This window comes from Aythya ferina (assembly GCF_964211825.1).
Source record: "Aythya ferina genome assembly, chromosome: 1".
NCBI classification, from domain to species: Eukaryota; Metazoa; Chordata; class Aves; order Anseriformes; family Anatidae; genus Aythya; species Aythya ferina.
The window spans coordinates 141,479,993-141,494,538 of record NC_140296.1 but is presented as its reverse complement, the minus strand read 5'-3'; the positions used below and the strand labels follow the sequence as shown (position 1 = coordinate 141,494,538).

The following is a 14,546-nucleotide window of genomic DNA, read 5'->3' as shown; positions in this document are numbered from 1 at the left end:
AATGTTTCTTGACAAGTTACTGCCCATGGCTATGTCAATTATAATTGGTGTGTTTGCTTTTGGTTTATTGTATTATGACTCATAGCATTTTAGCTTAAATAACCATGAAATCTGATTATCAAGAAGGTTCTTTAAGATGGGTATGTTTTTCTTTTCAGTTGGTGAAAACTATAAATGGGCATAAAGCTAGACATTATGGCTCAGATGGCCAGGGGGAGATGGATGGAGATTTATTCTCTACTGCGTCTCCATGTGCGGTTGGTACACAGCTGTTGCAGCTATAGCACTGGGTAGATCGATCATCCATATTGGGAGTTTTATGATTCAGTTTTATGATTCCTCCATTGCTGCTACATTTGTGCAGCCTTTGTGATTAATGGGTTTTGGTTCCCATTAGCTTTTGATTGAGAATATCAGTCAGACGTTGTCTTTGCCATCGTCTTTACTTACCCATAATACTTGTTGCTACCAAACTTTTAGTCCACAAGCAAAACAGAATGGAATTTTTGTGTAATAATACAGCATCCATTGATATTGTTTTTGTGGTAGTTTGATACTTCAGGAATGCCTGGTAGTTCCTTTAATAATACTTGTTTTGTGAGGTGGAATACACTTGCATTGGTTTCATTTCCTTTTAAATTCCTTTATCGTCTTAACCAGCATCATATTTTGTAACAAAAGAGATCTAGGTATCTCTCCTCCAACTTCAGTCTAACTTAATTTTCACTCTAAGAAGAAGCTGTTTGCAAAATAATTTTTTAAAGTAGCTATAAATAGACACACAGTGTTAGGTCTAATTAGCAGACGTGCAGCAAAATGAGGCCGTGCTCGCCTCAGGTTCATGAAGGATTTGTATTTAAATTGGCTATGAGAAGACTATTCTGCTCCTGCAAATCTACTGATAGATTTCTCTAAGAACAAAGGACTGTGGGAAGCAGTGAAGATAGGCCCACAACTTTAAGAGGGGAAAGGCAAATTAATAAGAATAGCAGTTTACAATGAATAAAGTGTTTTCCGTGCTAAATATACTTAGTAGTTAAATATATTAAATGTACTTTATAATGAAAACCCCAAGAGAAAGCAAATACAATACTCCATAGATAGCTCTTTAACAGGTTAGTTTCTTGACACTTCCTCAGGTTTTCCATAAAGATGTCTCTTACTGAATTTGGTTTTATCAGTTTGCTAAGAATGATGAAGGCTTTCCACCATCGCTCTAATGAGAAGTATTGCTGAATTGAAGCTTAGGTTCTTTGATGACTAACCGTGTAAGTTAAGAAAACATACAACAAGCTGAGCTAGCTAAACGGAATAGTAAATCACTCCCTGTTACATGCTGTGGCCATCACACATCCTTAATTGCTTGGGTGGAGCAGAAATTGGAAAGACACAGCAATTGTCAGATATGACGGGTTAAAAATGTCAAAGTGCTTTCCCACAGACAGACTTTTGGCTGGTATATCTGTGATCAAGGCTTGTGGTTTGATCCAGACTAGAAGAAATAAAATTACTAAATCTAATTGATTAAATATATTTTAAGTTTCAGGTAAGCTGCATCTCTTGTGCTCAGTAGTGGCACCTCATGCAACCTCACGCAGCAAGATGTTCTTCTTACTTTTAGTATCATATAAGCTAATATATAAGATCTCACTTCAAATTTCTGAGTCCTTGCTGTTGAAGGGCAAGTTCCTTGGTCCCTTTTAGCAACCTGGACATGGGTGAGGAGCTCAAGTCGGAATGAACTGTTTTTCTATTCTGATTTCACCTTTGACACGTTATCAGATCCATCTTGTGTGTATGTATGTATAGGTATCTATTATATATGTGTATATATAAAAGCTCCACCTATTTAATATGTTGAATGAGATGAGCTCAGAGAGCCTCACTGATCCCCTAATGGTGCAGCACTTCTGTGGCACAAAGCAGACTCAAAGCAGTCTTTGTAAATCTTGCTTGAAGTTAGGTGTATGTGAGACACAGGTAAGCATACAATGCTGGGTAGGTATTGGATTAAAATAGTGAAGTTAGCTGGTTGCAAGTTAATGTGGACAAAGGCTTGATCTGTCTCTTTTACAGTTGGCAAGGTATCAATTTTTTAGTCACTCCAGTTTTCACAGAGCCTGTTCATTGTGCAGGCATAAGCAGAAAGAAGACACTTCTAAATGTAGCTGGTATTTTTTTCCATTTGTAAATGTGGACCTTTTCTGGAGTGCAGTGGTATGTTTGAACTGCTGAAGAGATGTGATTAACTTACAAGGGATGGAATGTAAAAGAATGTTTTCTGTCACTAAAACATCAATGTTCATGTGAATAAGAAAATATTGCCAGGTAAACAAATGCATGGGAACATCAGTTCTTCCACTAACATCCCACAGAAGCAAAGTTTACCTGTAGATATTTGAAGTGCTGGTTCTCAGTAAAGGAATTCCAGGAGAAAAAAATATTTCATGTATTTCTCAGAAATTGTGATGTGAGAATAATAGCTACGATGGATCCTGTAAAGAAAAGGATAAGGCTCTCTTTAAAACGAAACCAAATTAAAAACATCCCAAGCTTAAACAGGGTATTATTTTTGTAATGAATATATTTTAAAATCTGGCAACAAAATATTTCTTTGTTTTTTATGCTATGCTTAAAAATTAATATTATGTAAATACTCCAAAAGTACTTAATCCCACTATTGTGCATCAGATAAAAGAATAACAAACACTGATATTTAGAGTCAACTGAACTAGTAGGTTATCTTAATAGTTATCTTAGTAGTTATCTTAATGTTCCATTTTTACTGATTAATGGGAGCTAAAACAAAGCTAAAAAGCTAAAGCAATAAAACAAAAATGTAAGAACTAATCATGTAAAGAATTAAGTGAATTTTTGTAATAGTAAAAAGATACACAGGAATGGCAATTACTTTCAATATAACTTAAGAATTAAAAAAATCTTCAAGATCTCTCTTCAGAATTGTAATATTGTAGTGTGGGATTGCAATAGTATAACTGGCAGAAATCTTTCATATACACAATCAAATCTTCTGATCATAAAGTATTTTTATTTTAATTATTCCTTAGAAGTTTCTCACCTCAACTGTTTTCTGCCATGCTCTGCTTGATACTGTATTTGTTTTCTTTAGTCAAAGTAAAAAAGGTCCCTCTTACTCCTTTTGGTACGCAATGTTGGTGGAACGAATTGCAGTTGCTTTGAATTTTTAAGGCTGTATTTTTACTTAGGTCTAGTTTAAATCTCATCACCATGCACGTAGTTACATCTAAGTACAAAAAGTTGTTGCTAGCCTTAATGGAAGTACTGTGAACTTGTTTTCTTTCATGAATTTGGGTTAGTTTTGTGCAAACCTGGTCCTGCTCCTACTGATCTCAAAGGTAGAAGTCTGTAATTTCAGTGGGAAAGGAAAACCAGGCTGTTTGTTGGTCTGCATGGAACTGAATGTCAGCATCTGAATTAGGTCTTAAGAGTAAGGGACCAGCAAGACATGCTAAATTTGGGAGGAGTAGATGGATTAGGTGTTTAAACTGGCAAAGGAAGAAAGCAATAATTTGAATTCACTCAATTTCTTAAGCAGCTTTTTTGTCTTTGTTTCTCCTCCCTTGATCTTAAAGTAAATGTCAAATATTTTGAGATGGAAATGTTCATCTTGTTGCAGAATTCTGAGGGTGTGTTCAAAGCCTTCAAAAGATACCTAGTCTTGACATATATTTTTTTTTCTTTAATCCAAAAAGACTTCAATTTCCTCTGACACTTATCTCACCTTGACCTGTTCCTTATGCCTGTGCATGTAACTGTGAGTTTGCATATTTTCTGCTTCTGGGCTGAGATTAATTACAAGAAACTCAAAAAACCACAAGACTTTTAAAATTCAAGCAGCATCTCATTTCTAGTTAAGTGAATGAAGTGTTTACTGTTGTTCCCAGAAGAACAGTAATATAATCTGTTTTTCATAGTATTGGACTCTATCTGTTTTTAATCAACTAGAACACTTTAAATTTACCAGACTGCAGGCATTTTTAAGGCCCTGCCTGTTCTTAGTGGTCCATCTGAGTCTGACTTCACCATGGATTAAGTACAAATTTCAAACCCAGCCTCCTTTTCCTATGCTTCTTCCTCCAGCTGTGCTTCCTAAGGTGTGATTTTTGGGAATAGTAAGAGAGAATATTTACAGAAAAGATCAGGCTAAAGGAGGGCAAGACTGGGAAAGAAAGGAGGCATGTAGAGTTCAAACTGTACAATAGTATTAACCTGTATCCACCTTGCGTGGGCAGGAAACAGTGGTCTGATTTGCACAGTGTTCTAATGACCTTCTTCAGCCTTTACAGAGAAGTGCAATGCAGTTGTCATAAACTCGATGCAGTAAAATTAATATTTATCTTTCTCTTGTGTTATAGTAGTTTTTTTCAGATGCTAATGACTTCAATTCATACCAGTTTTTCCTGAACTTGCCAGAGTACTGCATAAAAACATTGCCCAGAGGGCCACTTGCTTGTTCTAGGAGAATAAATTTAGAGTTTAAAAGTTCACCTGCATGTTGTTTAGGCAAACAAAACCATAATTTCAGATGGAAGTGTCTAGAACTATGTTATATAAAAGAGGTGAGTTCACAGATTACTTGCATTTTCCAGAGCAATTCACATTTGGGTTAAGGCTGAACATTCAGTTATAGTTGGAAGGAGAAATAGGAGTAGGAACAGAGGCAGGGAATTCTGTACGTGGTAGATTTGGCACAGGAGAGGGAGTTTAAACATAGAGAGGAGTATGTGTTTATCACTTCAACAATGCCTGTAATGTTATGCTGCTGTGGGGAGTTCATAGAATAATGGAATATACAGAGTTGAAAGGGACCCACAAGGATCATGAAGTCCAACTCTTGGCCCTCACACAAGACCATCAAAAAACCAGACTGAGACTGCTGTCCAAATGCTTCTTGAGCTCCGGCTGGCTCAGTGCTGTGACCACTGCCCTGGGGAGCCTGTCCCAGTGCCCGACCACCCTCTGGGTGCAGAACCTTTCCCTAACCCTCAGCCTGACCCTCCCCTGTCCCAGCTCCATGCCGTTCCCTCGGGTCCTGTCGCTGTCCCCAGAGAGCAGAGCTCAGCGCCTGCCCCTCCGCTCCCCTCGTGAGGGAGCTGCAGGCCGCCATGAGGCCTCCCCTCAGCCTGCTCTGCTCTGGGCTGAGCAAACCAAGGGACCTCAGCTGCTTCTCATATGTCTTGCCCTCTAGACTCTCACCACCTCTGTAGTCCTTCTTTGGACACTCACTAATAGTTTTATGCCTTTCTTATATTGTGGTGCCCCAGACTACAAATTGCTCTTGAGATGAGGCTGCTGCAGAGCAGGACAATCCCTTTCCTCGACCAGCCAGTGATGCCATGCCAGATGCACCTCAGGATGCAGTTGGCCCTTTTGGCTGCCACAGCACACCGCTGACTTGTGTTCAAGTTGCAGTCAGCCAGAACCCCCAGATCCCCTAAAATTGAGCCCTGGGGAACCCCACTAGTGATTGCCCACCAGCCTGATGTAACCTCACTTATTATAACCCATTAAGCCCAAGCTTCTGTCCAGTCAAAAAGCAGAGCATCAACTTCTAAAGAGTTTGTCTAGCACAGTGCATCTATTAAAGGATGTATGTGAATTTGTTGTTTGAATACATTTTTCATGTGTATCCCTTCAAACTACCTATAATGCTGCATTTTTTTTTTTTTTTTTTTTACTTCTGAGGTAGTAAGTTCTGGACCCATTGTGGTTCTTTACCTGAATCTCATGTTGGGGAAACATGGGGCTCAAGAAATGACTGCAGTACTGTTCTGTGAAATTCCCAAGTTACACTGTGGTGTTTTGCTTGTTAGATTTCCTACTGTTTTGTATTGTATTTCTATCTCTTGTCTTCATAAAAATGAAGTGTATAGTCTCCGATAACTCTGAACTTGTAGATCCAGACCTTTTCCATAGACCACATGAGTTCTTCATTTTACCTACACAATAGTATTGATAAGGCTTTCTGTATTTATTCATAATTTTTTATTTATTTTTTTTTGTTTAAGGTCTTGGTACCCCTGGTTCTGCTACAGCAATTCCTTATGGAGTTAACCAGAAGAGGCCAGGAACCATTGAGTGCACTTGTGAACTTTGGGGTGACATATCTAGAAGACTATTCTGCAGACTATATCATTCAACAAGGAGGATGGGTAAGAAAACAGTTTAATTTCCATATTTTTGTTCAAAGCTTATTTCTAAGTGTAATACTGGTCTTAATAGTAGAAAAGCTATTTGTACTTAAAGCAGAAAGCTAAGAGGAATTGCTCGTGCTAAGCCTGTGGGAGAAGGGATGCCTGAAAAGGGAGAAAAAATTCAGGAGGTCAGGACCATATACTTGGAAAGAGATGCTGGGCAGTAATGTATTTTACCTCTCTGCCCCAAGGCATAATTGACTTTTACCTGTTCATTACTAATGTTGGTATTGAAGACCTATGTGATCGGACCCCACATTTTCTCCAGCTGGTCTGTTTCAGTTCTTGCATGTCTGGTGTTTTGGACTGTTGTTGAAATAGCAGATGTCCTCAGGAGTAAAATAATAACTATTTTTCATACACTTTGTTAATATGCTAATGGTTGAGCTTTTGTTTGAATGCTCTTTCCTGTTAATATACATACAGAATTACATGTACATGCAAAGACTGGTAGTAAAAGAGATACAGTGCCTGAGAGGGTCATCTTTTTAATCTTGTCTTCATGCTACAGTAACTGCTGGAAATGTTATTTTTTTTCTCCTCTTAAATTTCAAAGGGTTTTTAGCAGATGAGTAATTGGGGAGCATGTAGTACAGAAAGGTCAGTAGGTTCTTATTTATTATTATTTATTATTTAATAGCTAATGCATATTGGATTTTATATAGGACCAAGCAAAATTGCTTTGTGCTGCATTTCCTTATGGAAGTCTTAAATTCATGATAACCAATAGTCCTGAGTCATGGCATACTGAGCAAGATACATCAAAAAAAGTATCAGTTAATTCACAGGTGATGAGCTGGGTCTTGAAGGTAGAGCTGTGGTAAAGGATGCTGATCTTTAGATTACTGTGTTTGGGAAGGATACCAGATTTGAATGGGATTAATCTGGGATTAGGGAAATGCAAGTTGATTTATTGTAAAAAGAAAAGCTATTCAGTAAAACCTGGTGATTAAAAAGTGCTAGTAGGAAAAACCTCATTCAAAGGACTTCTCAGATTTCAGGACGTTACCTGAATTTTTCTTTAGCAGTAGTTCCAGAATTTCTGTATTTCTGCACCTACCTAAATCCTTTCACTTCCTGGCAATTGTGGATAATGGTTTTCAAAACCTCGGGGGGAAGGGGGGGAGGGTTGTTTGTCTTTAATGGACAGAAACATTGAACAGCATGCATCCAAATGACCTTAGGTCACTTGATAAATGCATTTCCATTTCAAAGTCTTTGCATCACAGGCAAGGCCCTTACTTACAACTTTAAGAGGGGGTGGATGATAGAGCTGTTTTGCCTTATTTTTTTTTCTTTTTTCAAAACCTCAGAAAAGACTGTGGTCTGTTTTCTGTCCCCTATTTGAGGCCTGCTATAAACATACTTAATACAGCGCAAAGCCTCTGAAAACAAGCGGCTTTTCAGCATGGCCTCCGAGGGAGGGGGGTGTGCTTTGTGTTTGTGTGACTGTGCATGTACGTACAGGTCTGGGTAGTCAGTGTTTAATGGGCTACGAACTTGTCTGTATACATCCACTCAGGCATAAAATCAGACTGACATAAGCGGTACAGCAAACAAGCCAGAGCTATTTTTGAAACAGCAGAAGAGGCGAGGAAAGAGGCAAGGTGACAAAAATCCTTTCCAACTGAGTTAGTGTAGCTGCGCTAACCCTTTGTGAGTTGCTGTGGGGCTGGGGTTGGGGGACCTGCTTTGCTTGTGGTGCTACTGGGAATGGTATCCTGGGGACAGCAATGCTGAGAGCAGGGAGTGGAAGATACTCGTGTTTTCGGGATGGGTTTGGGAGAGCCACATGGCAGGCTGTTAGCTATCACCCAAGTGTTTTGCATTTTTTAAGATAAGCATCTGCCACAGGAGTGCGGTGTGCCAGATCAAGCTATCAGTAATGCTTTGTTAGAGCCACGGGTGATCTATAAACCTAGGAGTCTCCAGTGAATTACACTGCTAGGACAGTAAGAGATTGGGGTTTTATGTTGTTCCAGAGTGGTGTGCAGATAAGTTTTTCCTGCAGCTGGCAAGAGCTCTTTATTTAGAACTGAAAAGATACCGTAACAGCTTATCTGGTGTTCTGTGGATCAGCAGCAGAGGAGAGCTTTATGGGAGCCTGTTTTTCAGTGCTAGACCTGAATAAAACCTGTAGCCTTTAAGGCTCTGTCTATTCCCTTGGCACTGTATGATTTGGGATCCTCCTTGGTGTTCGGATTGAAACCTACCTTTGCGAGAAGAAAAGTAGTCAGTTGGAAGAGCAGGGGCTAGATGAGCCCTTCCTCTGCCCGAACTGCTGTTCTGTGGAGTCAACGCTGCATGGTGTTGCATCATGCAGCGGGACCACTTGCTGCGTAACGCTGTGCTGCTGCTGTACAGCACGTAGGGCTCCGGAGATTCTGCCTCTCTGCAAGGTTTCAAATTAATTTGTGGGCTTGGGTGTCTTGTAGGGCTGGGAAAGCATCTGATAGAGGACAGTAGACAACAACAATTAGAAGCAAAATTGCTAGCTCAAGGGAATAAAGGTGAAGAAATTGGATAGTGAGGCAACGTATATTAGGAAATCAGCACAGCTTATGAGGAATGGGGAATTGGGGATACTAAACTAAAGGTAGCACCTCTAAGGTGCGAAGTAACTTCTGGATTTTTTTTAATCTCTTTTCTGTTGAGATGTGGTGATGAGATATGAGTTGAACAATGAATGTTCCCATTCTTCCTTCAGGCACTAAAATTTTAATTCTGTTAGCTGTTAATGGTGGAGTGGGACTGGGTTGTAAGAGTTGGTGGGAGAATCACTGTCATATTTGTGCATGTGAAAGTGTGTATCATATTCTGATGCTATCAAAATGCGTGTGTTGGTGCCCTTCCTCTTAGTCTATTGTACTGCTCTAGGGTAAAAGTCTTCCGAGGAGGGATGTCTGCCTTCAGCGCATTGCATGCTGTGTTTGGATGCAGCTGGCATGGAAATGTCTGTGTATGAAGAGTTGAAATGACTATTCCATCTAGTTTACAGTCTCATAGCTTGCAGCTACTTGCAAACCTGAGTTTGGAAGACTTTAGGAAAGCAAGGGAATCTTGCTTTCTTCTGGATGGGCTCCCTCTCTCACTAACTGCAGTGATGGGTTTTGCTGCAGCTCTTACATTTACTCTGCTTGACTTTAAATTTGAGAACGATCTCTCACTGGAGCAAAAAGCACGTTTGGCGGTTCACGTGCTCTGAATAGCTACATGTGAGAACGCACATCTCTTCTTCTGATTCTGTTCTGAACCCAAACAGTCACGCTAGGATCTTGTTTCCGTATTGTTTTGAAGCATCACAAGCCCTTTCCCAGTCAGATTTGGCAGTAATTTCATTCTACTTCCCAAAGGCAATGTTAGGGCTCAACAAACTGACGTGCGGTGTACACGCTCTCCCCTCCCCTCCCCTCTCCTCCTGTCTCCTCCCTTCCCCTCCTCTTACTTCCCCTCCCTTTTCCCTCTGCCTGACTTCTCCAGGGCTGAATGTTGCTGCATCAGAAGCAATTCTTGATCTCCTGGAGAAGTGCACAGTAAGGCCAGTCAGTTGGTAAGGATTTTTTCCTCTTCCTTTCCCATCCCTCCTCCTAAGTAATTGATTTCTTCTCAAGCTCTGCATATTCTGATTTCAGTGGTTAGATTTCATCTGTCTGGGGATGTCTGTAAAAGGGAAAAAGTATAAGATTACTCAGAAGCTAGGTGGTGGTTCTTTTTTTCTCGGATTCACTCTCATGTTACATGCCCATCTGCTTTTCATATCGTTGAAAGGGGTGAAATAAATGTATGCAGTTAGTGTTTATCAGGAATCAGTAACCTTCCTTCTCTCAGTAGGAGGCTTGTGTTTGTATTTATGACCATAGCTGAAATCGACTCTGCCTTCTCAGGGTTCGTGTCTTATGATGTTCAGAGCTGGATTTGAAATTAACTAGTCATTTGCCCGTGTTGGAGAGGATAAAGTAAACTTCCTTAAAGCATGCTTAGTGTTTACAGTTCCTTATCTCAGCTTCAGAAGGGCTGTTCTTTATCTCCAGTGTTTTGGTTTGGGCTTTTCTGCTCTTTCTGACATTTTCTTTGCTGCTGTTCGTTGAATAATGTACATACTAGAGTCTGTTAACAATCTGGAGAAAAAAGATAAAGAGGCACTTGTCATCCCGGGCAAGCAAGGCAGGCAGTGTGCGCAACTGGAGATTAAAATCTTCTGCAGCAGCCCAGGTGTCTGCCTCCAGAATGACAATGCAAAAATAGACAGACTTGCTACACTGGGGGAAAGATAAGTAAGTTTAATACGGTAGCGGTGCAAGAAAGGGGAATCTAATTAAAGAAGTTCTATAAAGGAGTTTTCCTTTCAAAATAATTATACTTTGTATGTCATGGAAAATGGCAATGAAATATCCACTTTTTTTGTATGGAACTTCTTTAGTACAGTAATAGATTATTTATTTTGTTTTAGGCACTGTGGCTGAAGGAAAAGGAACTTAAATGGTGAATGACTGAGCAACTAGATCTCCTTTCATTTTGTCCTTCAACAACTTCAGATCGGTCTTTCTAAGGAAATGGTCTCTAAATTAATGAATTTACTTCAATTTTCACTGCTATGACTAAAACCTAATAGGGTGTTGCTTTGGAATTGCCACTCTGCAGGTAGCAGAGGTTATGCCGGAGGACAGGGGAATCAATAGGATCATTTCTGAAGGGTGTTCTAGTCAAACAGGCATTGAAGGGGTAGGAGCAATGGCTTTAATATCAGCGTGATTTGATTTGGTTCAGATTAACAATGCATTCTTTTTTTCCCATTCTTGTCTTTTAATAGAAAGTTTAAGTCAGACAGTCCTATTTGTGGATTCTGCTGGTTTTTTTCTTGGCTCCACCTATCTCAAGCTTCATAAAGATGAATGCTACAGTGAGTGACTGGGGGATTTTTATTATTTTGGAACTATTTTGGATCTGGGTGTTGCGAGCTGCCCTTCTCTAATAATCCATTTCTCTGAAGGACGAGCACGGTGATGCTGTTAATCTGAATTCAGAAGGGATCCGAAGAGGCATAGCACAGCTCTGAATGCAGAGGCAGGGTGCAGTCTGTCCACCGAGTTGTTGGCAGGGGTGGGGGTGAAGCTGCACCGACGCTGCAGGCACAGCCTTTCCTGCTCAGCCCTCGGCACGGACGGCACTTCAGCGGTTCGGCAGCGTACGGCTACACCTCTGTCACAGCAGAAATCATATGACAGATGTACTCCCAGCTCTGGGGAAATGTGTTACTGCAGGAAACTTGCTTATTTCCTCAGGGGGAGATCTTTTGGGATTCCTGGATGCAGGCCAGTTCATAATTCATTGCCTCCTGTTTTTCAGTCACTAGATTATAAGCACAAAAGTGTTTAATGGGTTCCTAGTACTTTTTTTCATTGCTGTGACAAGGAAAGAAATGTCTGAGTCTCATTTGTCTCTGACAGATTATGTTACAAGGTAAAGTTCACTACTCAAGCCCAAGAAACTTCTAGCTGTGCTGTGTTTTGAATTTCTTATTGTAAATATTGCTCTTCTGGAATGTTCCACTTTCTGTCAGCATTTCCTCCTGTATTTCAGGGTGTTGCCTTGGGGATTTACATGGAACCACAGAAAGGTTTGGGTTGGAAGGGACCTTAAAGACCATCTGGTTCCACCCCCCTGCCATGGGCAGGGACACCTCCCCCAGACCAGGCTGCCCAAGGCCCCATCAACCTGGCCTTGAGCACCTCCAGGGATGGGGCATCCACAGCTTCTCTGGGCAGCCTGTGCCAGTGCCTCACCGCCCTCAAGTGAAGCATGTCTTCATTATACCTAATCTAATTCTACCCTCTTTTAGTTTAAAGCCACTCTCCCTGTCCTGTCACTGCACTCCCTGACCAAGAGTCCCTCCCCAGCTCTCCTGCAGGCCCCTTTAGGCACCGGCAGGCTGCTGTAAGGTCTCCCCGGCGCCTTCCCTTCTCCAGGCTGAACACCCCCAGCTCCCTCAGCCTGTCCCCAGAGGAGAGGTGCTCCAGCCCTCTGATCAGCCTCGTGGCCTCCTCTGGGCCCACTCCCACAGGTCCCTGTCCTGGTGCTGGGGGCCCCAGGGCTGGATGCAGGGCTCCAGGTGGGGCTGAGCAGAGCAGAGCAGAGGGGCAGAATCCCCTCCCTGCCCTGCTGGCCTCGCTGCTTTGATGCCGCCCAGGGTACGGTCGGCTTTCTGGGCTGCAAGGGCACATTGACAGCTCACAGCGAGCTTTTCTTCCACCAGCACCCTCAGGTCCTTCTCCTCAGGGCTGCTCTCAGTCCATTTTATGTGAGTCTGTTCAGTTGCAGGAGAAAAAAGATTCAGGCAGCATATATTTACTTTTTTTTTTTTTTTTTTTTACTTATTTACTTTTTTTCTGCCAGAAGGTGGCACTCCTCTCTGACTGGTGTACAGAAGTTTTGACTTTTCTAGACAAAATCAAGATCTAGGGTGTATGGCTGGCTCATTTGGCTGTATAGCTTTTTTGTGTGTGTCTGTGTCATTAGATATTAATTTTGAATGAGTTGCCTATTCAAATCATCCCTCGTGTGAACAGCTAGCTGTTACCTGCCTGCTTAAACTTGGGTAAGAACTGAACCAGAGACCAGTCAAGCTTTTCAGAACATTTCAATAAAAACATCACCCACCTTCTGTTTTGGAAGAGCAAACCTTAACACCTAGATAAAACTTAGTCATAGGATTCATTTGGCATCATATTACAGATTGTTCTGGGGATGTGTTAGGAGAGAAACAGAGGATGTGTTCGGCTGGAAGCAGGGAGATGCGCTTCCTTGTCTACTAGCTTGACTTTCAAGGACCTCAACTCAGCAAGCTAATTGCAGAGATACATCTCTAACGAAGATGTTGGTGTCTGGGTTTACAGAGTAACACTATGTTTGTAGGAAAAAAAAGTTGAGTTTTGAGACATTCAGAATTTTAATTTGAATACCTATTTCTACCAGAAACAACTTCACATAAATCCAAATGAAGTTTTTATTCTATTGAATATTTATTTGTTCCATTATGAATAGTTAAAGTTTTTGTTCAATAGCAAAAATAACTGCTTTAGTTAGGAAGTCAGCTTTTCTGTATGAAATTAATAACAAACCCATGCGAAAACTTTGAAATATAGTATAGTTGTCACAAGCATCAGTTTCCAAATCTTGATGTTTTTATTTTTTTTATATTATTGCTTTTCATTGTCTTTAAGTCATAATTGAAACTGATGGCTATTAAGTAGCACTCTCTGACTATATGTTAAAGGTTTGTAGTGTTTTGAATTCCCTGATGAGATTTTCAAAGTTCAGGTTACTGATGCTAGCAGGGCTACAGCTGAATCCAAACTGATAGGTTCTGTTTAGAGAAGGAGGTTTCAGATCATTGCTTTGTTACTGGTTTACAGTTGACTAGTGTAGCTTGGCCTGTAGCGTAATGGCCATGGCCTGTCCTGAGGAATAGTCTAGCATGTTTATTGAAGGTGTTTTCTGTCACTTGTAAAACTTTTCCACAGGACTTCTACAACCTTTTGTAGGTTTTGTAGGTTGAAGACAGTAATTGGCTTCTGGAGCTCGGTTTTTATATCTACAGATGCCACCTCAACAGAATTAGGTTGACCTTCTCCTCAAGACTGCCAAATGTGCTGTGGACCATCCTTGTGTTCTGGCTAAGAAGGGAACTATCCAGTTCTTCCTCTTGTCATGACTTGTGCCAACTCTTCCCTCAAGTGGCCGTGGTTGGAATCAGCAGTGGCAGTGTGGTGCAGTGAGGGACTTATTCTTGCTTCTGTGGGCAATCATCATGTAGGTCTGTAAGAATAACGGGTGAAGAAAAGCACTCCAAGTTTGCAAACGTCCCTTCCCAAATTTGAAAAAGCACAACTCTATTTATTGGAAATAGATAGTCTACTGCTCTAGACCAGAAAAATCAAAGCAGATAAAGAAATACATAAATTCCTTAGTTACCATTAAATCTAAAAAGTATGGCTTATATAAGACCTCGGGTTATTAAAGATCCTTCCAAATGTGCCATCCTGTCCTGAATTAATCTGTCTGTGGAAGCTTTGCTTCTGGGTCACATCTGTAGATGAATTAAGAGAATTGTCCTAAATGTTGCTCAGTTTTTATTGCAGCTGCTTTAAAAGAAAAGCAAAACAAACAAAATCAAACCTCAACCACATCAGCAGAAAAGCACAGATTTGTTCTCTTCATTTTCTGAATTAACTCTTAATACAGCTCAAGAAAAGTAATCTATTTTAAATAATGCCTATTACCATTTGGCTTTTCAATTAAAACTTTGTACAC

At 40.7% G+C, this 14,546-nt stretch overlaps 1 protein-coding gene and 1 long non-coding RNA gene across 5 annotated transcripts in view; both read left to right on the top strand.

Annotated features, from left to right (window-relative positions):
- Positions 1–14,546, top strand: part of BCL2L13 (BCL2 like 13) — a 40,549-nt gene that overhangs the window by 16,324 nt on the left and 9,679 nt on the right. For all 4 annotated transcript variants that reach the window (XM_084499166.1, XM_084499167.1, XM_084499169.1 and 1 more), the window contains one exon: positions 6,051–6,194. In XM_084499166.1, the coding sequence (XP_084355292.1) occupies positions 6,051–6,194 (144 nt within the window). The remainder of the gene's footprint in view (positions 1–6,050; positions 6,195–14,546) is intronic.
- Positions 9,613–11,730, top strand: LOC311424338. The gene is made up of 3 exons (XR_014686057.1): positions 9,613–9,786; positions 11,047–11,136; positions 11,227–11,730. It is a non-coding gene; the product is annotated as an uncharacterized lncRNA (long non-coding RNA).